General features: G+C 52.8%; 1 protein-coding gene across 1 annotated transcript; it reads right to left on the bottom strand.

The window, feature by feature from the left end:
* Positions 1-446: 446 nt before the first annotated feature.
* On the bottom strand, positions 447-26,893 carry SUSD3 (sushi domain containing 3). The gene is made up of 5 exons (XM_007969770.3): positions 26,764-26,893; positions 9,856-10,044; positions 7,644-7,791; positions 6,335-6,466; positions 447-1,042 (listed from the first exon to the last, which is right to left on the bottom strand). Exons 1-5 carry the CDS (start codon positions 26,849-26,851, stop codon positions 832-834), a joined length of 768 nt encoding a protein of 255 aa, XP_007967961.1. The 5' UTR covers positions 26,852-26,893; the 3' UTR covers positions 447-831.
* Between the last annotated feature and the right edge of the window lie 340 nt (positions 26,894-27,233).

Below are 27,233 nucleotides of genomic sequence, written 5' to 3' on the forward strand. Positions count from 1 at the left end.
GCTCACATTGCAACTCCACCTTGAACACTGGCTGCCATGTTGTGAGGAAGCCCAGGCCACGAGGCTGCCACGTGGGGGTGCTACGGCTCTGAAATAAAATCTTAAGCCCCACTGACTGACTGAATGGACCTGTTTTGGCCAAGGAGACCTGGCCATGACTAAGACAGGTCAGTCACGCCGCAGTACGCTCCTTCCTCACTAATCAATATCAGATTTTTTTCTTCAGAGTTGAACAGAAACTAGCCCTGAAAACAAACAAAAAAAGGGAAGTCTCCTCTGCAGACTCTAACATCAACCAACCTTTATATTTTTCAGTATTAGATATAATTATGTAGTTTTACTTCATACCCCTCATCTGCACTTTTACAGACAACAGATGCAGAACCGTCCACGGGTCCTTGCTCGGAAGCTTCCTTCCTGTGGAGGAAGATGTTGAGGTAGCCATCTGTAGTTGCTGCAAAGAAGTTTATTGCTATTTTCTTATGTTATTATACAAAACTAGATTTGCTTAAAACATTTCCCAGTCTCTTTAAAGGAATACTAGTTAGTGGGAGGCCACAGCTGGTAAATTACCCTCAGTAGTAGTTTCAAGCAGTCCATAACTATAAAAATCGTTACAGCCAGGATATGTCGGAACAGAACACTCCCACTGGGGTCCTCAGCCTTGGATGTCAGCTCGGCCCCCCAAGGGGTCCCTACACCTGGAAGCTGATTCCACTCATTAGTCTCGAGCTGGACGCATGTGGAGTTCATGTGGAGTTGCAGCTGACTGGCTGGTGGGCTGAGTCTGGCCTCCCATTGTGGAGCATGGGCGCCAGCCTCACTGCACGGTCACCCTAGGGCATATGCCGCGGGCTTTTGTGGCATTCCTGTGGCCAGCCCAGAGGCAGGCAGGGGCTGTCTGGGGTTCGCCATATGCACCATCACCTGGGCTTGGGGCGAGCTGGAGGAGCCACTGAGGCTCAGAGCTCTGGGGATCCCAGGGTCCTTGTCCACGCTGCGGGTCACACTGGCCAGCTTGCTGGTGCTCTCAACATGGTCTCTGTGGAGAGAGGAGGCATGAGTTGGCAAAAGAGTGTAGATAGGGTTTAACCTCCAACTCCATACCTTCCCAGGTACCCAGGCCCTGGGCCTTCAGTGGGCCTGGGGCAACTGTCGACCTGAGCACTGGGGAGTTCGCTTCCTCCTTCCAGGAGCTGCCCTGCACCCTAAGGTGCACAGAGGCCATTCCATCTCCCTGCTGGGCCCTGTTGGCAAGTGGGTCCTTCATCCACACAACCAGGGCGTGGCCCAGGAGTCAGACACTCGCTCCTCTAAGGTGTGGGAAGGGACTTCCTGGGACTCATTCAGAGTGTGCAGAAACCACCAGGAACCCAGCTGCCTGGCCAGGGCCTGGGACGTCCCAGGCAGAGGAGGGATGCTGGGGAGAAGGAGGTCAAGGGGAATACATCTTCCCTCCTGCCAGGCCTTGCCTCTTTGGTGGCCAGGAGCTGGATCACCCACCTGCTCCACCCTCAGTCCTCTCGTGGCTCTCCCACCCCGCAGACAAAAACCAAGCCATTCCCCAGGCTGACCAGACCTTGGCCCTGCCCCATCTCCAGCTTCCACACACACTGGCCTCTGCTCCATGTGGGCTGCCTGGTGGCTCCCACCTCCAGCCCTTTGCCCTTTCTTCCTCTCAGAGGCTGTCTCTCTCCCCTCCCAAAGCAGGCTCTCTTAGTCCTTTCACTTCCGGCATCACCTCTTCCAGGAAGCCTTCCTGGACCACAGCTCCCACCCACAACTAATTCTCAGAAAAACTCTAGTAAGTAGTAGGAAATAAATGATCTGCTTATGCAATGAGTAAGTTAAAGAATCAATAACTGGTGGAGACAAAAGGTAGCTTCGGGGAGCCGGGAGCCAGACTGACTTCACCCAGCCTCTCTTACTGGTTGTGTGGGAGTCTACACAAGTTTCTTAATCTGACGGTTCTTCACCTGGAAAATGGGATAAAAGTAGTGCCCACCCCTAGGTGAAAAGAGTTAATATTTGAAAGAGTTCAGAACAGTGCCTGTCACATTGCAACTTCTGAGAAGTACTTATGAAATAAAAACAAGGTCAAGAGGCAAACCTCACCTTGCTCAAGGAAATTTACCATCTATGGAGGTAGCCTGGGCCCTGCCTGAGGGGTGGGCGGTCCCAGAACAGGCAGATCCCGAGGATCCTGCCTGGCAGCCCGGGGCCCAGGGCTGGGGACTCAGGGAACTCTGCCTCCATTAGCTGCGTAGCCCTGGGCAGGAGCTGGCTTCTCTGAGTCCCCACGAAGCTGGGCTGAGTGCTCGAGGTCCCCATGTGTGCGAGAGCTCCGGGAAAGGGCTCTGCCCGAAGCGTCCCCCTCCCAACCCCCCTCAGCCTCACCACCACTTCCTGCCTCTTGCGCTGACTATCAGAGTCCCCCAAGCTGGCCTCCTCCAGCCTCTCGCAGCCCTGTCAGGGTGCCTCCCTCCCGCCCTGGCTGTCTCACTCCCCCGGGGAGGTGAACACAGCTCTGTACACAGATCCGTGGTCACTCTTGGACGGGACGCACACGTCCGACCACATACTGCGCAAGTTCCTGCAGTGGAAGAGACAGTGTCTGTGGCGCTGGGACCAGGCAGACGTGTGGCCCCAAACGGCACCCCTGGGAGCCCCTCTGGCCAGCAAAGCCCCTGCAGCAGCAGCAGCAGCTGTGGCTGCCATCATCTCGGACACCGTGTTGCCTTGAGAGGCAATTATTCCTTCCCCCATTCCATGGGCACTTTTCCCAGTTATGACACAGGACGATGTGGTCTCAGTAATGGGGAGTGGGATCACAGGTGGGGCAATGGAGGAGCTCTGAAACTGGCTTTGGATATCTCACTACCCAAAAGGAAAGGCATTAGCCACCATGGCCCCAACAAAACTAAAATAAAAAGGAAAGGGGGCCAGGCATGGTGGCTCACACCTGTAATCCCAGCACTTTGGGATTACACTTTGGGAGGCTGAGACGGGTGGATTGCTTGAGACCAGGAGTTCGAGACCATCCTGGCCAACATGGTGAAACTCCATCTCTACTAAAAATACAAAAATTAGTCTGATATGCTGGCACGTGCCTGTAGTCCCAGCTACTCGGGAGGCTGAGGCAGGAGAATTGCTTGAACCCAGGAAGCGGAGGTTATAGTGAGCAGAGATAGCACTACTGCACTCCAGCCTGGGCGACACAGTGAGACTGTCTTCAAAAAAAAAAAAGAGGAGCTGGGCATGGTGGCTCACGCCTGTAATCCCACACTTTGGGAGGCTGAGGTGGGCGGACCATGAGGTCAGGAGATGGAGACCATCCTGGCTAACACGGTGAAACCCTGTCTATACTAAAAATGCAAAATATTAGCCGGGCGTGGTGGCGGGTGCCTTTGGTCCCAGCTACTCGGGAGGCTGAGCAGAAGAATGGTGTGAATCCGGGAGGTGGAACTTGCAGTGAGCCGAGATCGCACCACTGCACTCCAGCCTGGGCGACAGAGCGAGACTCCAGCCTGGGCGACAGAGCGAGACTCCAGCCTGGGCGACAGAGCGAGACTCCATCTCAAAAAAGAAAAAAAAAGGAAAGAGGCCTAATAAATTTATAGCCAATCGATGGGTCAGGTGCCCTCCTGCAACACATGGAACAAAACATTAGGAGGTAATTCAGCAGAGAAAATGAGAAAATGACTAATGCCAGCAATGGCACTGGTGAGCCAAGGCTGGAGAAAACATTCTTCCTCGACATTTATCAAAGAAATGCTGACGGAAACCACCCACACAACTTGTAGCTACTGTAAGAAACAAATGATAAACAAATGGTCAGCACTCAGTGATGATGCAGTTACCAGAAAAACATGGCCACACTCACTCGTACCAGAGCTCCCAGGGAAATAATGTGGTCATAAAATATTCAGACTGTTGGGCCTAAACAATCGAGTCCTAGGATCACCTCCAAGAGTTGTGGTCTTGAAAAGAAAAGCAGCACTAAGCCAAAAGACACTGACCACGCCTGGCCACTCAGCAGGGGAGGGCCTAGCAGATGTTGGAAGCTTTGGAATAATGGGCTGCTGTAAGGAATGATAGCCTGGAGGCCTCAGACCACCATGGTGACCTGGAACGTGTTGCTAAGTGCAGAAGTCTCAATGGCAGCATTTCTGCTACATGCGTGTTGATGTCATACACACCTGAAGCACCAGGAAAGGAGACAGAAAGGTGAATTCCTTCCCTGCAGGTGTTGGCTAGACCCAGCATGATGTGTGCAACCCAGGGCCGCACAGATCACCACCTCCCGTGCCTCAGTTTCCCTGTCTGCATAAGGTCGTAAGAGTGGCAACGACACTAACAGCCAGTATTCACTGAGCTCTCCCCTGGGCCTGGCGAGAGAGGCACACACCTGGACTCAGGTAACCTCAACAACTTGAAAGGGTGGGTGCTACTGCAATCCTCACTTTACACATGAGGACACCGAGGCATGGAGCTGTTACAGTCATACAGTGAGGCCATGAGGGCTGGGACCAAGTGCACTGCAGCCTTGAAAGGCTCCAGCAGGAGGGCCTGAAGGAAGGGAACACAAGCTCAATGATGTCGTCTCGATGGCTTCCCGGAGCCCGGCGTCTAAGCGCTGTTCTCCACCCAGAGAAACAGGCTCCCGGAGAAGCAGTGAACCACAGAGTTCGGCACAGAAAGCACGAGATGGGCCTGGGACATCTTGTGCAAGGCAGGAAGCACTCACAGACTGATGGGGATGGATCAGAAGGACACAGGCCATGGTTTGGCACAGCTGCCACTGCCAAGAACAACTGGAGCCCACAAAAAGTGTGCTTGAAAATAATACGGGGGAAGGGGCATGAATGAGGTGGCCTGGCTGAGCTGGTAACCGTGAGAACGGAAGGCAGGGACAGGAGATCCGTGACGATATTCTACTTTTGTGTATTTGTGAACTTTTCCCAAAATAAGTTTCAGAAAAGAATATTCATGAGTTCATGTGATGCTAAAACAACAAAACAAAATCGAAAGAAAAAAAGGGAAGAAAAAAACAGTTCATCCTCATCCTTGATAGAAGGAATGTCAGAAGTGCAACAGAATGAACAAAGTCACCATTCTGTAATGCCCAAGGCAAGAGCAGATCTGGCAGGATCACCCTTGCACGCTGAGACCACGAGTCGGAGGAAGCTGAGACAGTGGAGGGACGCTTGCAGAGCCCCTTCCTCAGGCTCTGACAGTGGAGGGATCTGGGGGCTTCGCCTCAGCCAAGAGACCCCATTCCATGTGGCGTCTTGGGGTGGCCTGGCCCATGTCTGTGATCTGCACACGCAGCCCTGTACCAGAAGTGCACGGCTGGACCTGGTCACACAGAAACCCCAGACAGATCCAGACAGGAGCCTCTGCATGGGCCCGCTGGCCTGGAGCCCTCAGAGGACTACACCATGAAAATCTGAAGGCCCATACCAGTTTAAGGAGCCCAGAGACCTGGCAGCTGAGCGCTGCATGTGATTACGGACCAAAGGGTGGGCACGCTCAATGCTGCTCACCACACTGAGACGTTCTCCACTCGACAGGCCACATGCAATCAATATTAGATTTCTGTTGGTTTTTATTTTTTTTGGGACGGAGTCTTGCTCTGTTGCCCAGGCTAGAGTGCAGTGGCGCAAACTTGGCTCACTGCAGCCTCTGCCTCCTGGGTTCAAGTGATTCTCCTGTCTCTGCCTCCTGAGTAGCCGGGATTAAAGCCACACGCCACCACCCAGCTAATGTTTGTGTTTTTAGTAGAGATGGGATTTCACCATGTTGGCCTGGCTGGTCTTGAACTCCTGACCTCAGGTGATCCTCCCACCTCAGCCTCCCATACTGCTGGGATTACAGGTGTGAGCCACCACGCCTGGCCAATCAGTATCAGATTTCTGGACTCAGAAAAAGAATGTCCTTGTATTGGTTCAGGGCAAAAAAAAAGTATGTGTGTAATAAGAGAGAGAGAAAGGAGGGGGAGAGAGCACGGGAGGGAGAGCACGTGACTGAAGCTCAGTGCAGAGCCCCGCTGGGTGTGGGTGGAGGGAACACAGGTGTGTAGAAGCTTCAGCTTCCCTGGAGGGTGGACCCTCCAGATGAAAACAATCTGGGGGGCAGTTCTGAGTCCTAGAATGTTAGTCAGGACAGAGGGCTGCAAGGACCCCCAGCCTCTTGTTTTAGAGATGGGAGTTAAGGTTCTGGGTGGGCCAGGTGTTCTCAGGCTGTCAGAGTGTGGGAGCAGCAGGCGGCCCAGGGCCTGACCCAGCTGGAGCCGTTGTCCCCCAGCATGCCCCCCACCCAGACCCGGGCTCACGTGGTGAAGCTGTGGTTGTCGTGCGCCTGGCTGGACCTGCTCACGGGTTTGTTGAAGTGCTTGAGGCCAAGGTATGCGGCCTGCACTGTCTCCAAGTCCTCATCTCTCAGCTGGGACCACAGCTGGGCTGACCTGGAGGAGAGTTTGGGAGGAAGGACTCTGAGCATGCACGTGTGTCCCCGACAGCGGAGAAAATGGGCTCCATGTAGGCCCACGGCACCGTCTGCAGGACCAGCACAGGCTGGCAAACCTCTCAAAGAGCTGGGCAGTGGATGTTTTAGGTGTGGTGAGACACATGATTTCTCCCACAGCGAAGCTCTGCCGCTGCAGCCCAAAAGCAGCCACACACCAGTAGACGATGAACATGGCTGTGTTCCAATAAAACTTTAGTTACAAATACAGGTGGTGAAAAGTTCTAGGGCTGGACAGTGCTAATGGCTGCACTACGTCGGGAACATACTTAATGCCACTGAACTGTAGACGTTAAAAAGGTAAGTCTGATGTATTGATATTTTACCACAATAAAAAATAAAAACAAAAAATAATAATAAATTACCACCGGGAAAAAACCTGACAGAGAGCTGGACTTCACTGGTGGGCTGCAGCTAACCAGCCCTCCATCTACAGTGACAGTGACTCCCTCTTAAGGTTTAGGGGGCGTGTGTGGCAGCCCTGCAGGCCGTTAACACAGCAGAGTGCATACTGCATATGTGTGCAGGTTTAAGAATAGAACAATCCCAGCCTGGCCGCGGTGGCTCACGCCTGTAATCCCAGCACTTTGGGAGGCAGATCACCAGGTGGATCCCTGGTCAGGAGTTCGAGACCAGCCTGGCCAACACGGTGAAACCCCATCTCCACGAAAAATACAAAAAATTAGCCAAGTGTGGTGGTGCATACCTGTAACCCCAGCTTCTAGGAAGGCTGAGGCAGGAGAATTGCTTGAACCCAGGAGGTGGAGGTTGTAGTGAGCTGAGATCACGCTACTGTCCTCCAGCCTGGGCGATAGAGCAACACTCCATCTCAAAAAAAAACAAAAAACAAACAAAAAACAATCCCCCATGAACCCATGGCCTGGCCTAAGAGAGCAGGGCCTCAGAGGCCCACATGCTCCCCGGCTGTGATGCTGCCCGTGGCTGCTGCATGGGCCAGGAGCAGCACTTGGTGAGACGCAGGCTCAGAGCGGTGGTAGGAACGGGTGTGTGCCCTGAGGGCAGTGCCGGGGTTCCCAGGAAACACTCTGCCCTTTCCTCCTCCCATGGTGCCAAGAGGCGCCTCCCGGGAGGACCCTGAGACCATGAGGCCACCATACCTGTCGGAGCGCCGCCGCTCACTCTTCTTCATGCACTTGAGGAGGCAGCAGGTGAGGAAGGCCATGGACATAAGCAGGATGATGGCGCAGCTCACGATGGAGGCAATCACGGCCACCCTGAAGCCAAAGGTCTCGTGTGGTGGCACCACTGTGTGGGAGACAACCACAGCTCCTGGGCGAGGTTTGCCCAGATCTGCCTGGCCCAGGGGTTGGGGATCTCAGGGGTGGTAGGGGCAGGGCCTGGGTGTGTACAGGGCCCGGGCAGCCCTCAGTGAGCCCTGTTGCATGGTAAGGGGGCAGTGAGGTGCTGGGGGCTGAGGCAAGGATCTGTGCAAACTATATTTGGAGGTGGGGCTATCAGAGAAGACTCTCCCCAAGAAGCAGGTATTTGAGCAGGGTGTGTAGGAGTATGCAGAGTGGCTAATTGAAGAGGGTATTTGAGCAGGGTTTTGTAGGGTGTGTAGGAGTTTGCAGAGTGGCTAATTGAAGAGGGTATTTGAGCAGGGTTTTGTAGGGTGTGTAGGAGTATGCAGAGTGGCTAATTGAAGAGGGTATTTGAGCAGGGTTTTGTAGGGTGTGTAGGAGTATGCAGAGTGGCTAATTGAAGAGGGTATTTGAGCAGGGTTTTGTAGGGTGTGTAGGAGTTTGCAGAGCAGCCAGTTAGAGAAGCTCTGGCAGGGAGTTCAGAGTGATGGCCTCCGTGGCTCCTACCCAGTGGAGTCCTGCCTGAGGAATGAAGGAAGGGCAGGCCACAGAGAGGAGGTGACCACAGACGGTGCTGAGGAGGCCTTGCCCAGTCCATGGTCTGGGTTCTCACAATGCCCCAAGGTGGCAACATTCTTCAGGGGGCCTACATTCCTTCTCAGGTCACTTTCCAGGAAGGCCCAAAATACTATGTATCTGCTATGTGACCTCAGCTATGCTCCAAACACTAGTTCCATCAGATTCTACTAGATGTTCTGGCTAAAAAAGGCCCCAGAATCCTAATTTGAGCAACACCATGTACTCCCCTAGTAGGGGCCACGGCCCTGTCCCCTGGTCCCCATTTCCCATGCTCCCTAGTGGATGCTGGCCACCCAGAATGGAGACTACATTTCCCAGTGGTCCCAGTGGACCACGTTCTGGCCAGTGGAGGATAAGAAGTGATGTGGGACAGCTTCTAAGAACCTTCCCTGAGATACTGGGGCCTGCCCTTTGGCCCTGGGGCCCCTCACCCCATAACAGCTGCCTGGAACACAGCTGCTGCCACCTTGAATCATGAGGCTGAGGGCATGCCCAGCAGAGCCATGCCAGGGAATGGGCCTGGCTCCCACTGCCATGGAGCCCACACAGGCCTCCCTGCCCACCCCGAAGGTTGAGCTCCATCATAGTTAATCCTAGCATTTTGGGTTTTCTGCCTCTCAAAATCTAATCCTAACACTCGCATTCTCAGAGAATCACCTAGCATGTGAACATTTTAAAGATTCTGAGAAGTCCGGCAGCATGAAAACCCAGAAGCTGCCAAACTATATTTTGACTCTGAGCCCTTTTCATGCACAAAACACATGAACATAATACACATGGCTTCATTCTGGACGTGTCATTCTGGGCACTGAAAAGGGACTACCTTGTGGACCCTCCAACACCTTTACAACAAATACAACCAGAAAACCATCTCCTCCCACAGACTGGGAGCTCCAGGGCCAGGCACATCGTGACCTTCCGTGTTGCCAGTACTTAGCATTCCTGATACATGAAATATCCTATTAAAGTTTGCCATGTCCATGTGTACATGAATGAATGAATGAATGAATGAACATAGTTTCCTGCTTAACAGATGAAAACGTGCTGGCTCAGAGAGCTTGCGCAGCCTCTTGGCAGTGAGGGGCTAAGTCAGTAGCAGAGACAGGATTGGAGGCCCGCTGCTAGGCTTCGGGTCCACGCTGCCAACATGGCACTGGGAGGGCTGAGGGCCACCAGTTGGCTGCTGATATGTAAGCAGGCTGTCAGTGTTGGGAACGGGATCCTACACACTGGCCCAGACCTTGTGAGTAGACACCCATGCCATCCCCACCCACACCATCCCCACCCGCGCCATCCCCACCCGCGCCATCCCCACCCGCGCCATCCCCATGACAGGATTTGGGGCCATCCCCACCCGCGCCATCCCCATGACAGGATTTGAGGCCATCCCCCACCCCCAGAGCTACCGAGCTGAGAGAGGGGTCCTTACGTTTGCACACTGGAGACCCCGAAGACCACTCAGCGATGCTGCCCTTCCAGGTGCAGGTGAGGAGCCCGGACCCCACCATCTGGTGGTTGGAGGGACAGTGGAACATGAGCACGGTCCCCACGGAAGCACCATCGCCACGAAGGACTTGGAAGGTGGCTTGTGGGGGTAGCCGCAGCTGAGCGCAGGTGCCTGGGGAGAGAGGCAGGTGTGAGGCATGGCGGGTGGGCACGCAGGGCGGGGCTGGGCAGGACCCTGGAGGGAGGAGCTGGCATAGCATTGGGGAGCACAGGGGCGGGATGCGGCTCCAAAGGCCATTGGATGCTCTAGAGGTCACATGGGGTCATCCAGACCCAGGGACAATGCAGAGCTGGATCCCTCCAGGAAGTACACGCTAGACGTTGAGGATTGGAGCGTTAAAAAAAAGAAACACATGTTAGAAGACAATAAAAGCAAATATACCTTCCCTGAAACACTGAGGCATTGCCTTTGATTATGACCTAAACACAGTTCCAAAGGCAGAAATCAGAACAAAAAAAAAAAAAAAGAGGGACAGAGAGAGAGCAACAGATTTGACTGCATACAAAGCAGAAAGCAAAAGCTTCTGAGGCTCCCTAATAATGGAAAACAACCAACTCAGGTGAAAAATTCGGGAAAGGATATTTGGAAAGCACAGGACAAAGGTTGGTTCGACAGTCTTAATTTATAAAGAGGTCTTACACATCAATGAAAACTGAATTTTCTGTTTTTTTAAAAAAACAACAAGTTCTAATGTGTGAACAAGCAATTCGCAAGGACACCAATGGCCCACAGTCATGAAAAATGCAGACCCACAGGCAACTGAGGAAATGCTGATTCAAGGGAGAGCTCATTTTTCCTGCATCAGTGAGATGAAGGCAAAAAGAAAACAATGTGCAAGTTGGCAGGGCCTGGGAAGCCCTGTACCTAGGCTGGGGTACAGATCCAACCTTTCTGCAGAGCGTTTGGTAAATTTGTTAAGCACCCTATGTTGCATACACACCCTCAGCCACAGGAAATAAGAATCTGCTGGCCGGGCGCGGTGGCTCACGCTTGTAATCCCAGCATTTTGGGAGGCCGAGGCGGGTGGATCACGAGGTCAGGAGATTGAGACCAGCTTGGCCAACATGGTGAAACCCCATCTCTACTAAAAATACAAAAATTAGCTGGGTGTGATGGTGCACGCCTGTAATCCAGCTACTTGGGAGGCTGAGGTGGGAGAAATGCTTGAACCAGGGAGTCGGAGGTTGCAGTGAGCCGAGATCACACCACTGCACTCCTGCACTCCAGCCTGGCGACAGAGCAAGACTCCGTCTCAAAAAAAAAAAAAAGAATCTGCTGCCAAGATTACGGGGAAGCCCACCTCAGAACCATACGTAATAGAGAAAGGCTGAAACAACCCACATCTCCCGCAGAAGGGAATGATTCCCTCACCCAGGTCCATCCAGATGGTAAAATACCAGGGAGCACTTACAGTGATGTTCTTGTTTTGTTTTGTTTTTTTTAGACGGAGTCTCGTCCTGTCGCCCAGGCTGGAATGCGCAATGGCGCAATCTCAGCTCACAACAACCTCCGCCTCCCGGGTTCAAGCGATTCTCTTGCCTCACCCTCCCGAGTAGCTGGGATTACAGGAGTGTGCGACCACGCCTGGCTAATTTTTTGTATTTTTAGTAGAGACAGGGTTTCACCATGTTGGCCAAGCTGGTCTCGAACTCCTAACCTCGTGATCTGCCCGCCGTGGCCTCCCAACGTGCTGGGATTACAGACGTGAGCCACCGTGCCTGGCCAGTGACGTTCTTAAATGAGGACACAGAGATGCTCTGGATGCAGCAGCAATCGAGAATTTTTATAAAATTCTAATGACGACAACAGCTGGGACTGAGAAGATTACTGTGGCTAGACGCCGTTGCACCTGCCTTACGTGTGCCATCATCTATCGGCACAGCAGCCTACCCGAGGAGAGCCATCATTATCCCCATCCACAGATGAGCAAACCGGGCAGAGGGTCTTACGACACTTTCTGCAGTCACACAGCTCTTATGCTGAGGGAAGACTTAGAACCAGACAAGGAGGCTCTGGTCTAACTTCACACACATTCACACACACACGCAATGCCTATGAGTTGTCGTGCTATGCATGTATCAGCAGCTGGTTACTTTTCACAGCAGTGAAGTGTTCCATTGTGCAGATGGGCCTCAGCGTGTATCCCTGTTCCCTGCATCTGAGTTGCCTCTGGGTTTCAAGGATGTTCAGTGAAACTGCTAAAGACATCCTCGAGCAGGTCTCGTGGTGTCCAAATGCAAGAGGCTCTTCCTCCTGCTTATCTGGTATGTCCTGATTTTTGGGCACTGACAGTGGACCGCTGGTGCACCACAGGTAAAGAACAGGGACAGGCCGGATGCGGTGGCTCACGCCTGTAATCCCAGCACTTTGGGAGGCTGAGGTGGGCAGATCACAAGGTCAGGAGATTGAGACCATCCTGGCTAACACGGTGAAACCCAGTCTCTACTAAAAACACAAAAATAATTAGCTGGGTGTAGTGGCGGGTGCCTGTAGTCCCAGCTACTCTGGAGGCTGAGGCAGGAGAATGGCGTGAACCCAGGAAGCGGAGCTTGCGATGAGCTGAGATTGCGCCACTGCATTCCAGCCTGGACAACAGAGTGAGACTCCGTCTCAAATTAAAAAAAAAAAAAGAACAGGGACAGCAGGCCGTGCTGATTCATGGCATGTGCAGAGGCAGAGACTGACTGGAGACAGCAGTGGTGAAGGGCCACCTAAACATCTCTGTGTCTGTCTCCCTCTGCACAGGCAGAGACTGGCACCCAGAGATGGGGGTGATGGCGGGGACAAAAACTGGGGCATGCAGAGTCTGAGGGACTCCAATATTCCACACTGACCTGCTATGACCTTCCCCTGTCCTCTGTGTGCTGTGTCTCCAGCCAGGACCATGCCCCGGGTGCCAGGCATGGAAGTCCCACTGCCCACCGAGCCTGAGATGAGACCTAGCCAAGCTTCCGAGCTCCCCAAACCTGCTCACCATGTGGCTTCTCCTATTATAACTTTAATTTAAATCAGCAGTCCCTCCATCCTTCAGTTGCTTGGGCCCCAAACCTTGAAACCTACTTTCTCAATCCACAACCAATTTGCCAGCAAACTCTGGGGACTCTAATTTTAAAATGTTTACCAAAGACATCTGAGGTAGGCTGCATACCATCCCCCAGATTTATTCACGTCCGCCCAGGAACAGTCACGTGGGCTGGCTGTGTGCCCAGGCAAGGTCTTCATCTGCAAGACCTAGCACTCCATTTCTTATCCCACATCTGAATTCACAAGCCCATCTAGGGGGAAACTGAGGTTCAGAGAGGTCACACCACCCCTTGCCCCAGCCATGTGTGCCATGGCTATTAATGGGCATCAGTAGAGCTGGGCTTCAGGCCAGGCCCGGAAGTCTGGTCTGGGATCTGGCAAAAGTGGAGGTTACCAGAGGCTCTGTGCCATGGCAGTGACAGTGAAGGATGGCATTTGGCTGTAGCTGGCCAGGTCACATTGACCTACTCCCCAGCAGCACCCGGTGGTCCCCCTGCCCCCTGGCCTCTGCGTCACTGAGGACCCCAGGGCCTTAACAAGCTGAGATGCTGAGGGTGAGAGTGTGGAGGCAGGGGTGGCCCTCAGCAGGGGTTGAGGCAGACATACCTCACCACTTTGGGAAGGTCAGGCTACACTGCTTCTGCCCTGACGACACTTGCTAGTAAGGGAGGAAGAGGTGTGGGAGGGGCTTATGGTTTGTGTACTTTTCTGGGAGGGATGGGGGAGGGACTGATCTAACACAAACAACACTGGGGGCCTAATGGGTGCCGTACTGCATTATAGCCCTATGAGGAGGGTGGTCTACCCCTAGCTTACAGATGTGGAAACTGAGGCACAGCAAAGCTCAGTGGCATGCCCAAGGTCACTCAGCAGGAAGGTGGTAGGGATGGAACTGGGACCCAGTACACTGAGTCAGGAGCCCCACCTGATGGCCAAGCCCAGGGGGTAGCATCGGCCCCATCTCACCTCATCCTGGGCAGCTTCCACTCTAGTTCCCACTCCTGGCTGCAGTTACCTCTAGTAACCCTTCTCCCCATTCCAGAGTTGCAGCTGGAAATGTGATCACCACTGAAAACTACATTTCCCAACCTGCCCTCCAGGGAGCTGTCACGTGACTGAACCTGGCCAATGAGGTGTGAGCATAGATGCTGTGCCAATTCTGCATTGGGGAGTGTGATGGTTAATACTGAGTATCAGCTTGGTTGAATGGAAGGATGCAAGTATCGTCCCTGGGTGTGTCTGTGTCTGTAAGGGTGTTGCCAAAGGAGATTAACATTTGAGTCAGTGGACTGGGAGAAGACCCACCCTTAATCTGGTGGGCACCATCCAATCAGCTGCCAGTGAGGCTAGACTAAAAGCAGGCAGAGGAACGTGGAAGGACTAGACTGGCTCAATCTTCTGGCCTTCATCTTTCTCCCATGTTGGATGCTTCCTGCCCTTGAACATCAGACTCTAAGTTCTTCAGCTTTTGGATTCTTGGACTTACACCAGTGGCTTGCCAAGGGCTCTCGGGCCTTTAGCCACAGACTGAAGGCTGCACTGTCTTCTCTACTTTTGAGGTTCTGGGACTCGGACTGGCTTCCTTGCTCCTCAGCTTGCAGGCAGCTTATTGTGGGACTTCACCTTGTTATCGTTAGAGTCAGTACTCCTTAATAAACTCCCCTTTATATATACATCTATCCTATTAGTCCTGTCCCTCTAGAGAACCCTGACTAATACAGGGAGCAAAGATGGTGGACGTGTGAAGGGGCAGAGCAACCTCTCGGATCCTAAGAAGAGACAGAAATAAACTCCAACTGGAGTTAGGCCACTGTTTTTTTGTGGATTTGTTAAGTGGACTGGCTCAAGTCTGATACAAAGCTTCAGCAACACGTCTCAGCCCAGTGCCCTATTTAGCGCTTGGGATTCTGCCTGGCCCACTCGGGGCCCCAAGGTGACAATAACAAAAGTAGGAATATCAGCAGCAACAATAATAATAGAAGGAAGAATAATGCCTAGGCTGTACTCTGTGCTGAGCGCTTCAGCAGCTGTCGGGCGACAGTACATAAACGAACACACGGGGTCCAGCCTGTGGGGCTCCCAGGCCACCTCCACCACATGCATTTGGGGGCCCAGGCAAGGGAGCCTGCCCCGGCGTCAACGTCAGTACAGCTGTTGTGCCCACCTTGGACTGGAATGTGGAGGAAATGAGGTGTCTGGAAGGCATCTGGAAGGTGGCTGTGCCTGGTACACATGAGGGCAGGAGCCATGTTGTCCTTGGAAGAGCTGCCTCCCCCATTCTGCAGCCCCAGAAACCACGGCTCAGGGACACTGAGGTCACATAGCCAGTTTGTGGTTCTGCCAGGGTCAACCGCAGCCACCTGGCTCTTCATCCCCGGGCTGTCCCCATCCTTTCTGCCCCTTCAGTATCTGGGGAAGGCCAGCCTCTGGCCTGGGCAGGGTCATTCTGATGGCTCCCTGTCTATGCATAGATCCTCAGCATTCGCACAGCTACTAACAATAACAATGCATGTATGGATGGAATATTTTGTTCAAGAGCACCCCGCATTCCTTATCTGCATTATTACAGATAAGGCTCAAAGAGGTGGACTCACCTGCCCAAATGCCCACTGATAGCAGGGAGGGAGCCACCACTAGATGCAGTGTCTGAGATTCTTACATTTGTAACATATATGTAATAGGAGATTTGTATCTTCTCTACATAAACAGCACTTAGATATTAATAAGCCAATGACAAAAATCACAACAAAATGGGGAAGTTAGAAAAGAAAGACAAATGGCTCGGCCAGGCACGGTGGCTCATACCTGAGAATCCCAGCACTTTGGGAGGCCGAGGCAGTGGATCAATTGAGGTCAGGAGTTCAAGACTAGCCTGGCCAACATGGTGAAACCCCATCTTTACTAAAATACAAAATTAACCGGGTGTGGGTGGCACATGTCTGCAGTCCCAGCTACTTGGGAGGCTGAAGCAGGAGAATCGCCTGACCCCAGGAAGCAGAGGTTGCAGTGAGCCGAAATTGTACCACTGCACTCCAGCCTGGGCAACAAAGTGAGACTCCATCTCAAAAAAAAACAAAAACAACAACAACAACAGGCCGGGCGCGGTGGCTCAAGCCTGTAATCCCAGCACTTTGGGAGGCCGAGACGGGCGGATCACAAGGTCAGAAGATCGAGACCATCCTGGCTAACCCGGTGAAACCTCGTCTCTACTAAAAAATACAAAAAACTAGCCGGGCGAGGTGGCGGGCGCCTGTAGTCCCAGCTACTCGGAAGGCTGAGGCAGGAGAATGGCGTGAACCCGGGAGGCGGAGCTTGCAGTGAGCTGAGATCCGGCCACTGCACTCCAGCCTGGGCAACAAAGTGAGACTCCATCTCAAAAAAAAACAAAAACAACAACAACAACAAAAAAAAGGAAGAAGTAAAACAATCTCCATTAGATGACATGATTTTGTATATATGTAGAAAAGCCTCAGAAATCCACTAAAAGCTATTATAAATAGAAATGAGTTCAGCAAAGTTGTAGAATACTGGTCAACATACACAAGTCAAATGTATTTCTGTACAGTAGCAGGGAGCAAATTGAAAATTCAGAAAAACATTTTATACAATAGCATCAAAAAGAATGTTACAAATTTAATAACAGAAGTGCAAAACATAACTCTGAAAACTACAAAACGTTGTTGCAAGAAATTAAAGACCTAAATAAATGGGAAAACATCCCATGCTCATGGATCAGGAGACTTAATATCGTTATGATGGCAACGTATTATGGTAGTCCCTCCTTATCCTTGTTTTCACATTCCATGGTTTCAGTTACTGGTGGTGGTTCCACAGTCAGAAAAGAGTTACCTCACAACAGTTGTGCTTTGGGGCCATTATTAAGTAAAATGAGAGTTGCTCGAACACAAACACTGCAGTATCAGGGGATCTGATAACCCAGAGGGCTACTAAGTGACTCACAGCAATCCCAGGCGGGGTGGAGCAGGATGGGTGAGATTTCGTTAAAATACCCAGAGTGGCTCACAGTGTAAAACTTACAAATTATTTCTGGAATTTCCCATTCCATCACAAGGCCTATGTATTTCATCTCACTTCATCTCATCATGTAGGCATTTTATCATCTCACATCATCACAAGAAGGGTGAGTACCGTCTATTAAGATATTTAGAGAGAGAGAGAGAGACCACATTCACATTACTCTCATTACAATATATTGTTATAATTGGTATAACTTATTACGAGCTATCATTAATCTTTCACTGTGTTTAATTTATAAATTAAACTTATCATAGGTACATGTGTTTAGAAAAAAAACAACCTATAATCTGAAGTTTCAGGCATGCACTGAGGGGTCTTGGAATGTATCCCCCTTGGATACATTGTATCTACTATATGCATTGTATCTACTACATTCATTGAATCTACTGCATTCATTGAATCTACTGTATTCGTTGAATCTACTGTATTCCTCAAACTGATATACAGATTCAACAAAATCTTTATCAGAATCCAGCTGCTTTCTTTCTAGAAATCAACAAGCTGATCCTAAAGCTCATATGGAAATGCAAAAGACCTAGAATAGCCAAAACACTCTTGAAAAAGAACAAAGTTGGAGGGTTCACACTTACCAAATTCAAAACTTATTACAAAGCTAGAGTAATCAAAACAGTGTGGTACTATCATAAGGACAGACATAAAGGCCAACAGAATAGAACTGAGAATGCAGAAGTAAACCCTTACATTTACAGTCAAATGATTTTCAACAAGGGTACCAAGATAATTAAATGGGAAAGGAATAGTTTTTCAACAAATTGATGCTGGGACAACTGAAGCTGGACCCCTAGCTCATACCATATACTAAAATTAAAATGAATCAAAGACCTAAAAGTAAGAGCTAAAACTATGAAACTCTTAGAAGAAAACAGAGGGAAAAATCTTTGTGAACTTTGGCAATGTTTTCTTAGGTCTAACACCAAAGACAAACACCAAAAGAAAAAGAAAAACAGGACTTCATCAAAATGAAAAATGTTTGTGCTTTAAGGACACATTCAAACAGGACTTCATCAAAATGAAAAATGTTTGTGCTTTAAAGGACACATTCAATAAAGTGAAAAGACAACTTACCAATAGGGAGAAAATACTTGCAAATCATGTATCTGATAAGAGGCATGTGTCTAGAACATATAAAGAATTATTACAACTCAATTATAATAAGTTGACAAAATTTTAAAATGGCCAAAGGATCTGAACAGACATTTCTCTGAAAAAGATAAGTTAGCAGCCAATAAGCACAAGAAGATTCTCAAAATTATTAACCTTCAGGGAAATACAAATCAAAACCACAAAGAAGTCTGTCAAAAAGACAGGCAATACCAAGGGTTTGCTGGGCGCAGTGGCTCACGCCTGTAATCCCAGGACTTGGGAGGCCGAGGTAGGTGGATTACTTGAGGTTAGGAGTTTTGAGACCAGCCTGGCCAACAGGGTGAAACTCTGTCTCTACTCAAAATATAAAAATTAGCCAGGTGTGGTGGTGGGCGCCTGTAATCCCAGCTACTTGGGAGGCTGAGGCAGGAGAATCACTTGAACCCGGGAGGTGGAGGTCACAGTGAGCCAAGATTGTGCCACTGTACTCCAGCCAGGGCAACAGAGTGACTCTGTCTCAAAAAAAAAAAAAAAAAAAATTGACTGGAGTGATGGTAGCACATATCTATGAATGTACAAAAGCTACTCAGTTCTATGATTTAAATAGGTAAATTGTATGGTATGTGAATTATAGCCCGGTAAAGTTGTTTAAAGAATCAGGGGGAAAATATGTCAATTAAAGAAATGCACATTTAAAACTGAAGGTACTTGGCCAGGCACGGTGGCTCACACCTATAATCCCAGCACTTTGGGAGGTCGAGGCAGGCAGATCATGAGGTCAGGAGTTTGAGACCCGCCTGACCAATATGGTGAAAACCTGTCTCTACTAAAAATACAAAAATTAGCTGGGCATGGTGGTGTGAGCCTGTAGTCCCAGCTACTTCAGAGGCTGAGACAGAAGAATCCCCTGAACCTGGGAGGTGGAGATTGCAGTGAGCTGAGATCATGCCACTGCACTCCAGCCTGGGTGACAGAGCAAGACTCCCTCTCAAAAAGAAAAAAAAAGCAACTGAAGATACTCTTTTTTTGCTTCTTATCTCTGTCAGGGTTAAAAAGACCAGCCCTTCAGATTAGGGAGGCTGCAGGGGAGGGGTGCACAATTTCTAGGGGTGGTACACAGAGTGGGGAGGGCCTGAGGAGCCGCCCTGTCCTTCCGGGGGACGGAGGGGACAGTGGGCAGGACTGGAGTCAGCAGGAGGCAGAACCGCCCAGGGATGCTGGGTCGATGACAGCTGACACTGGGCATTACCTGTGCCAGGTACAGCTCTAACCCCTGGCCTGGGCTGTTTCCTATAACCCTGGACTGAGTCTCGCTGGCCTTGGGTCACCTAGCTCCCAGTGGCACAGCTAGGACTTGAATTCTGTCTCCAGGGTTGGGCTCTTCATCAACGACCACGCTCCGTATCCGCAGACATCAGTGTAGGACTGAATGAATGAATGAATGAATGCAAGAACAAATGAATGGAGGACGGGCAGCCTGACCTCACAGACAAGAGTCGTGATCAGCACTCCCCAAGGGCCAGAAACCACTTTGCTTTTTCAGGATCTTGGGATCTGGATATGCACTGTTCTTCTGGCCAAGGAGGTGCCTATGGGATTCTGGAGCCCTGGCAGACACAGCAGGGCAGCCACGGGCTGGCCACGTGGCCCCTTCTCCAGGGCAGCCAGGCGGCCAACACTTCCCAGTCCTTAATTTAGAGCTGCGACTTCTGCATTCCTCTGTGGCTTCCCAGTCCACTGTGGCCCTTGCAGAGAGGAGGCCCCACCAGCCATAGGTTTGCGAGTAGCCGTTGGCGGATGGGAGGGGAGGTTGGCGAGGGTGAGTGTACCCCGCACCCACAACAAGCACCTGGCTGTGTCTGCCCAGTGAGAAGATGAATGGATGAATGTGAATTCATTCTTTAAAAATAAAACGATAACTTCGTTAGAATAATGAGATGCCTGGAGGGGTGGACTAAGGGATAGAGACAGATGTGAGAAAGCAGGCACGGCGAAATGCGAAGGGTGGAATCGAGCTGGTGCATGTCCAGGCAAAAAATTATTTCAACTCTGCCACACGTTCAAAAGAAAAATGCTCGGGGAAGACCTTGAGCATCCCCACTGCTGACATGTAACGAATCCCCTGGGCACATCCCCTTCCCACTCACTGGGGTCCCAGGGAAGGGGCGGCCATACCACTCCCCATCCAGGACCCAGACACTAACCACTGCTGAACCGTCTGGGCACTGGGCTGATCCTCGAGACTTATTCTACTGAGACTGTGTGTCACCGCGGGAACATAGCTTTCTCTCAAACCAGACAGATGTGACCACCAGGGCCTCCCATGCACCCGAGGCAGCCAGGCCCAGCTCTGGAGCCAGAGGACCTGGGTTTGAGGGTCGGCCCGGCTTTTCCAGAGGACCCTGGTCACTTCTCCACCTACAAATACCACAGCAGGCAGAGTGGGGCAAGGACTGGATGAAATGATGATCATCCCAGCAAGGCCACCTCCACAACTGACTTCCTCTAAGTGTGTTTTAGAAGGAGCAGCTCCTCGGATGGGCTCGGTGGCTCACGCCTGTAATCCCAGCACTTTGGGAGGCTGAGGCAGGCGGATCACAAGGTCAGGAGATCGAGACCATCCTGGCTAACACAGTGAAACCCCGTCTCTACTAAAAATACAAAAAATTAGCCGGGCGTGGTGGCGGGCACCTGCAGTCCCAGCTACTTGGGAGTCTGAGGCAGGAGAATGGTGTGAACCCAGAAGGCGGAGCTTGCAGTGAGCCAAGATCGTGCCCACTGCATTCCAGCCTGGGCGACAGAGCGAAGTCTCCATCTCAAAAAATAAAAAATAAAAAATAAAAAAGGAGGAGCAGCAGCCCCTGCCCCTGCCTGCCCACATATTGTGCTGAGCCGGGTGGGGAGCTCATGACTAGCCATGTCTGAGGTTGACCAGTCGGCTCTCGCCTAGGCATGTCTGAGGTCAACCAAGGTCTTGTCTTGGTTCGCACTTCATCTGTCAAAAGCCACATCCTGTGTTCTCAGCCGCCAGGTTCTGCTATAGTGAGGGCTCTTGTCCTCAGACAGCAACTGCAGGTAGTGGATTACATGTCACAGTGAAAGGCATCAACAAGGGGGCAAGCATGGCCCCTTCCCAGCATCCCCAGAGCCTGTCCTGCCTGCATCATTGAGCCTCACAGACACGGGGGATAAAGGGTGAAGTCGGCTGGGCGCGGTGGCTCACACCTGTAATCCCAGCACTTTGGGAGGCCAAGGTGGGCGGATCACAAGATCAGGAGATCAAAACCATCCTGGCCAACATGGTGAAACCCCATCTCTACTAAAAAAATAAAAATTAGCAGGGTGTGGCAGTGTGCGCCTGTAGTCCCAGTTATTTGGGAGGCTGAGGCAGGAGAATTGCTTGAACCGGGAGGCAGAGGCTGCAGTGAGCCAAGATCACACCACTGCACTCTAGCCTGGTTGACAGAGTGAAACTCTGTCTCAAAAAAGATTAAAAAAAAGGCGAAGTCACCACCCACAACCAAAGAAAGGGGACCAGCCAGCGCGGTAACACTGACCTACAAGAAGTCCGGGATGTGCTGTCAAATTAAAAACTCAAACAGAAGTATAAAACGATTTGGAGTACAAGCCCAGTACAATTGATGCCAGCCCCCTAACTGTACATGAGCAGAGAAGGATGGTGCCTAGTGGGGCTGGGGGGCCTTAAATGCACTCCTGGCGTCAGACCCTGCATTTCTAGCCAGCTGACCAGGAGGGTCTTATGCCCAGGTCCTAACGTAAGTGCCCTGCTGGAATGGCTTTCCTTCACAAGTCAAGCAGAGGGTCTGGGAAAGTTACTGGTAGGAGGGAGGGTAGGGTGAGTCCTCGCTGAACACTCACAGCCCTGATCTGCCTCCTCAGAGCAGCCGAGAGGTCCAACCTCCTTTAAGCCCTCAGCCAAGAGGGCACGGGGAGGCAAAGTCATGTTCCTGTGGCCTCATGTTCCTGTGGTCTCTGCTGCCAGAAAGAGAAGCCACTGACCGGGAATGCCCTGTCTTAGCCCCCAGTTGGGTGGGCAGGTTTCCTGGAAGGCTAATCAATAGGTTCCCAGGGTCTGATCCTGACAAGACCCTTCCCAGCAGCAGGTCCTGGACCTGGATTTCTCACCTGGCTCAGTCGCAACTTCTCTGTCTGCAAAACTGGTGACTTGCCCTCCTGGAGTCTGAGAGGAGCAGGACTGCCCTGTGGAGACCTTGGAACAGGATCTGGTGCACAGGATCACTCCCTAGGTCAGGGCTTGAGCAGCCCAGGACATGAGCCCTACTGGGGCCCTGGGCCTCAATCCCCAAGGTCCATGAAACCCAGGAAAACTTCAGCCCTTAGTCCCTGACCCCCAAAGTCTGCAGTATACAGGGGACCTTCAACCCTCCAGGCCCCAGTGGGGTCTCCTGCACTCCTTTCCTGAGCCTGGGAGGTCAGGAAACACTTTCTCTGGGCTGGCTCCATTTTCCAGATGAGGAAACTGAGGCCCATAAAGCTGCCCAAGGCCCCTGGCTGCACAATGGCAGTGCCAAGGGTAGGAGCCTGCACTCCTGTCCCCTTGGGGTAGCCCTTTCCATAGGATTCACAGCGAACTCACAGCCAGGATGGGGCAGGCAGGCAGCACAGTGTCAGGAGCTATGGCCTACGAAGTCTCTACCTGCACCCAACTCCCAGGGGCGTTCCAAGAAATCACCAAGGCATGAGGATGGAGCTGGTGGATCACCCTGGGCTCTAACCACCACACAGCCAAGTCCTGCTCACACAGAGACTCCAGGACTCCCAGGGGACCCAGGGCCACCCCTCACTGACCTCCTGAGCCCCTCCCCATGCCTGGTGCCTGAGAGGCAGATCCCACCTGTCCCCTCCCCTGCTTCAAATACTCATGAACTCTCAGCTGCCCACAGATGGCCCTCCTGTGCCTGATCCCTGCAGGGGACCCCACACCCCAGCTGTCTTTGAGGGTGTCTCTTCCCTAAAGCTGGAGACAGAGGCCTTGCCTCCCTGGATCTGTCCTGCCCTCCAGCCCCACCCTACCTGCCTGCTGTTCCCCAGCCCTTGGTTGTGGCTGCCCTTGATCTGCTGGCCCAGCGCTGGGGCATTTCTTACCTGGCACCCTTTAGATCCCTTTGCATGTAAATCTTAAAGGAGAGGGAAAAGCAACAGAAACCCGATTTGATGCAAACAAGGTACAAAATCAAACACATGAGGCCCTGCCTGACCCTCCCACGGCTCAGGGGCAGGTGGAGAGGGCCAATGAGTACCTCGGGGGCACACCTGTGGGATGCCTGAGCGGCCCTCAGCCCACATGCCGCACCTGCGCCTCTGCCCGGCCACCTACTGCAGCTGCGCTTCCTCCCTCCCTGGCCTTATGTACGGAGGCGGGCAGGCCTGACCGGGTGGGTCCTCATCCTCCCAGCCCACGAGGCCAGTCAGGCGTCTGAGAACAATCCGTACTTGTTAATCTTTTATCTAGAACCTTGGACCCCAGGTCAGCCCTTCCATCCTCCCTCCTGGGATTCGCCACACAGCCCCTATACCCTGACCTCGCCTGCTATGCGACCAAGTAACTATGTTCCCTTTTATGCTGGCTGAGGCTGTGGGAGAGAGGGCACCCGAGTGATAGAGGCAGGCTGTGGACCCAGTCTCACCTAGACTCGATCCCCACCTGCCAGTGAGTCCCTGTGTGACCTCAATCTGAGTCTCAGTTCCCCCAAATGTGAAACAGGAACCTTCAGAGGAATTTCTCAGAGTTTAAAGGGGGTGACTTGTGCACACAGAGGTGCTTTGAGAACAGGACCCCAAGACCCTGGCAGTGGGGACAGGCCCCAACACTACATGTGGGTGGCCCACAGCGCTGGTTGTGTGTCTTCAGGTAAGTCAACTGCCCTCTCTGAGCCCATCTCAACATGGAGGGTGGGTACAGGCTTCAGAGCCACTGCAGTCTTCCATCTCCAGGCTGAGCAGCAGGGTGGCCTTAGGATGTGGAAAGCTCACAATCCTCCAGAACACAGGGGGGCTAATTCCAAATGAGGAACGTGTACCCCCACATCCCTGGTGGAAAACCGAGGGCCCTGGAACCTATGTCTTCTACCAGCTGCTCTGTCAATGCCGATGTTTGGCAGGAGGCCATAAACAGGCATCACGGGGCATGTCCGCCTCGCTTTGACTTACACAGGCATTCACGGGGTTTCAATTTCTCCTCTGTAAAATGGACACAGTTCAGTTATGGGGCAGAAGTTCAGGGGTGAAGCCAAGAAGGCACCGGCAGAGCACGCCTCCTGCTACCCCGCCCTCCAGGCCCTTCCTCCAAGGCCCTTCCAGGGATGCTAGGGGGGTTACCTACAGCCACTGGAACCCTGCTTTCCTGGACAATCTCCCAGATCAGGGAGTGCTGGGGCTGACCTGGGAGCAGGGCCAGGGGCCAGTCACACAACAAACATGATAAACTCCTACTCTGAGCTAGTCTGCCCCGCACGCTGCCCTTCTCCCAGGGCGCTCATGGGAGATGAGGGAAGACCACTTCCTGCCTCCCAGGAAGACAAGTGTGTCTGCACTACTGTGCTCTTCATAGCTACTCTAGGAAAGCCGGCGGTAATGGTCCCATTTTAAAGATGGTGGGAAAAACACACACGCCTATGCTGTGTTTTTGGTTTTTGTTTTGTTTTGAGACAGAATCTCACTCTGGTGGCCCAGGGTGGCGTGCAGTGAGGTGATCACAACTCACTGTAGCCTCGAACTCTGGGCTAAAGCAATCCTTCCACCTTTCAGCCTCCAGAATAAGTGGCACTACAGGCACATGCCACCATGCTCGGCTCATTTTTTTTTTTGCATTTTTTGTAGAATGAGGTCTTGCTATGTTACCCAGGTTGGTTTCGAGCTCCTGGACTCAAGCAATCCGCCCGCCTCAGCCTCCCAAAGTGTGGGATTAGAGGCATGAGCCACCACTCCTGGCCAGTGGTGTTTTAGTGTCAAATCCTCTCCAAAGACTCCCAACCCCCTAGCCTCTCACTTCACAGCACATTTCACAGATCAAGAAACTGAGATCTCATGGCAGGAGAGTGATGGAGTCCAGACGATGGCATCATCCCTGCACCAGAACAAGTATCCTCCCGGGGCTCCACTGGGCCTGTCCACAAGCTTGGGGGCAGGTATACAGTGGGGAAACTGGGGAACATGGGGAAACTGAGGCACAGAGGTGCAGCGACTCACCCCAGGTCACAGGGGGATTCTAACCCAAAACTCCAACAAGGGGGCCAGTGCCTGGGAAGTGGTCATGGTGGTCAGAGGCAGAGCCAGGGCCAGGGAGGATGAACAAGAGCACAGGGTGCCAGACTAAGCTCCATTCCCAGCACAAATTCCAAGGCAAACAACCTTTTGTATGCAAATATGCCAGAGCCTCTAGATACTCCCTGGTCTTGGGCTGACCTTGGGCTGACCTTGGGCAAGTCAAGGCTATCCAAAGGGCATTGGCACCCACTCCTCCAGGCTGTTGTGCCAGTAGAAGGGGCTCCTCAGGCAGTACCAGGCCCTGGGCAGGCCTTGCTCAAACACAGGAGCAAAAGTGCTCATCACCCCAACACCAAATTAGGGACTCTGGACATTAGGCTGCCAGAGAGTCAAACTAAACAAACCAAATCCACCAGCTCCAGGAACAAGTCTCAGCGCTCACGTTGCCGAGTTGCGGAGCTCTGCTCGGTGAATTAGCTCCCTGAGCCGCAGTTTCCCCATCTGTGAGAGGAAGCCAGCCTCCTGCCACCTTCCTGCCAGTTCCCTGGGGCTGTGGGCTGACAGCGTGACCTGGTCCAGCCCACCCCACTCAGGGCTTCAGCTTCCTCCTGCGCAGCGCCTTAGCCCCGCAACGTCCGAGACAGCCAGGACCCTCAGGCCTAACGCTCGTGGGTAGTGGCCACGGAAAAAAGCTTTTGGGATATCTGAGACCCCGAGTTCCGGTTTGGTTCCATTTCTACAAGGGTTAGACTTTATAATCATTCAAGGAGCAAGGCCAGCATTCGAACCCCAGAGCCTTGGGCACGGGAGCAGAAAGCTCTTTAAGCACATTCTTGAATTCAAACACTTAAAATAAAAAGTAGACTCTCTTCCTTCCGGAGGCCTCTGAGCCTCGGAGACAGCCGAGGCGATCCCAAGCCTGGCCATAGGATGACCTCGGACAGCCACTCCCCTCTCGCAGGCTCAGTTTCTCCATCTGTAAAGTGGAGCTGCGGTGGTCACCAAGGAATCGTGAAGATGCAACCTCCCTCAGGCGCAGAGAGGGCTCCCCGCTCCCGCCTCCGCGCCGCCCGCCCGCCAGGTGAGGCCGGTTTCGACTTCCCCCGGAGGGGCGCGGAGGGGTCCGGCGCCTGCGGCGTGGAGAGGCTTGGCCGGCCGCGGTGTCCGCAGGCGCCCGGGACCAAGGCGCGGCGGCGACTCGGGAAGGGGCGCGCGGGCTGCTGCTCGCTGCCAGGCTTCGGCTCCGCTAGGGCGCCTGTTGGGCTGGCGGAGGGTCGAGGAGGTTCATACTCGGGGCAGATCGCGGCTGTGGCCCCCACCCACGGCTGTGCGGCCCCGCGACCCCCTCCCCTCGGCTTTCCAGTCTGTGAAATGGGCGCAGAGCCCCGCACGCGGCCACTCGGCCTCAGCCCTCACCTGTGCGGTTCCCTGGGGCAGGCGTGGTGACCCCGGCCCGCCCCCGGGGCCTCGCCTTGCCACGGAGGGTGGCGGCCGCCCCGCGCATCCTGCGCCCTCCGAGGCGCTTGGCGGGGTCTGCCAGGGCAGTGAGCCGGGCTTGTGGGGGCGGGACGCAACAAGCCCCGCCTCCCGTGCCCGCCCAGGGGCGGTGCCATGCAACTTACAGACCACGCCCACATTTGGGCTGGGACCGAGGTCCGGGCGGGGGCGGGGGCGGGGTCCCCTGGGGAGCCCGAATACCCAGCGGGCCAAGCCAGCCGGCCGAGCGGCAAGTGTTGCTCCTCCGGGGCGTTGCACGCGCGGCTACCTCTGCCTAACACCCTTCCCCCATCCCGCCCTGTTCTCACCTCCATTCCTAGTGTGGTTTTTCCATGCGCTTCTATGTTTTTATTTTTTGAGCAGGATTTTGCCTTCTCAGGGTGCCGGAT

This window comes from Chlorocebus sabaeus, chromosome 12 (genome assembly GCF_047675955.1).
Source record: "Chlorocebus sabaeus isolate Y175 chromosome 12, mChlSab1.0.hap1, whole genome shotgun sequence".
Classification (NCBI taxonomy): domain Eukaryota; kingdom Metazoa; phylum Chordata; class Mammalia; order Primates; family Cercopithecidae; genus Chlorocebus; species Chlorocebus sabaeus.

What these genes read in the sequence shown, in the direction of transcription:
- SUSD3 (XM_007969770.3), bottom strand. Translation starts at nt 26,851, where the DNA reads ATGCGCGGGGCGGCCGCCACCCTCCGTGGCAAGGCGAGGCCCCGGGGG. An exon ending in GGGGTCTCCAGTGTGCAAAC is followed by an intron (nt 7,792 to 9,855) that starts GTAAGGACCCCT and finishes TCTCCCACACAG; the next exon opens with TGGTGCCACCACACGAGACC. An exon ending in GACAACCACAGCTTCACCAC is followed by an intron (nt 1,043 to 6,334) that starts GTGAGCCCGGGT and finishes CTCTCTCCACAG; the next exon opens with AGACCATGTTGAGAGCACCA.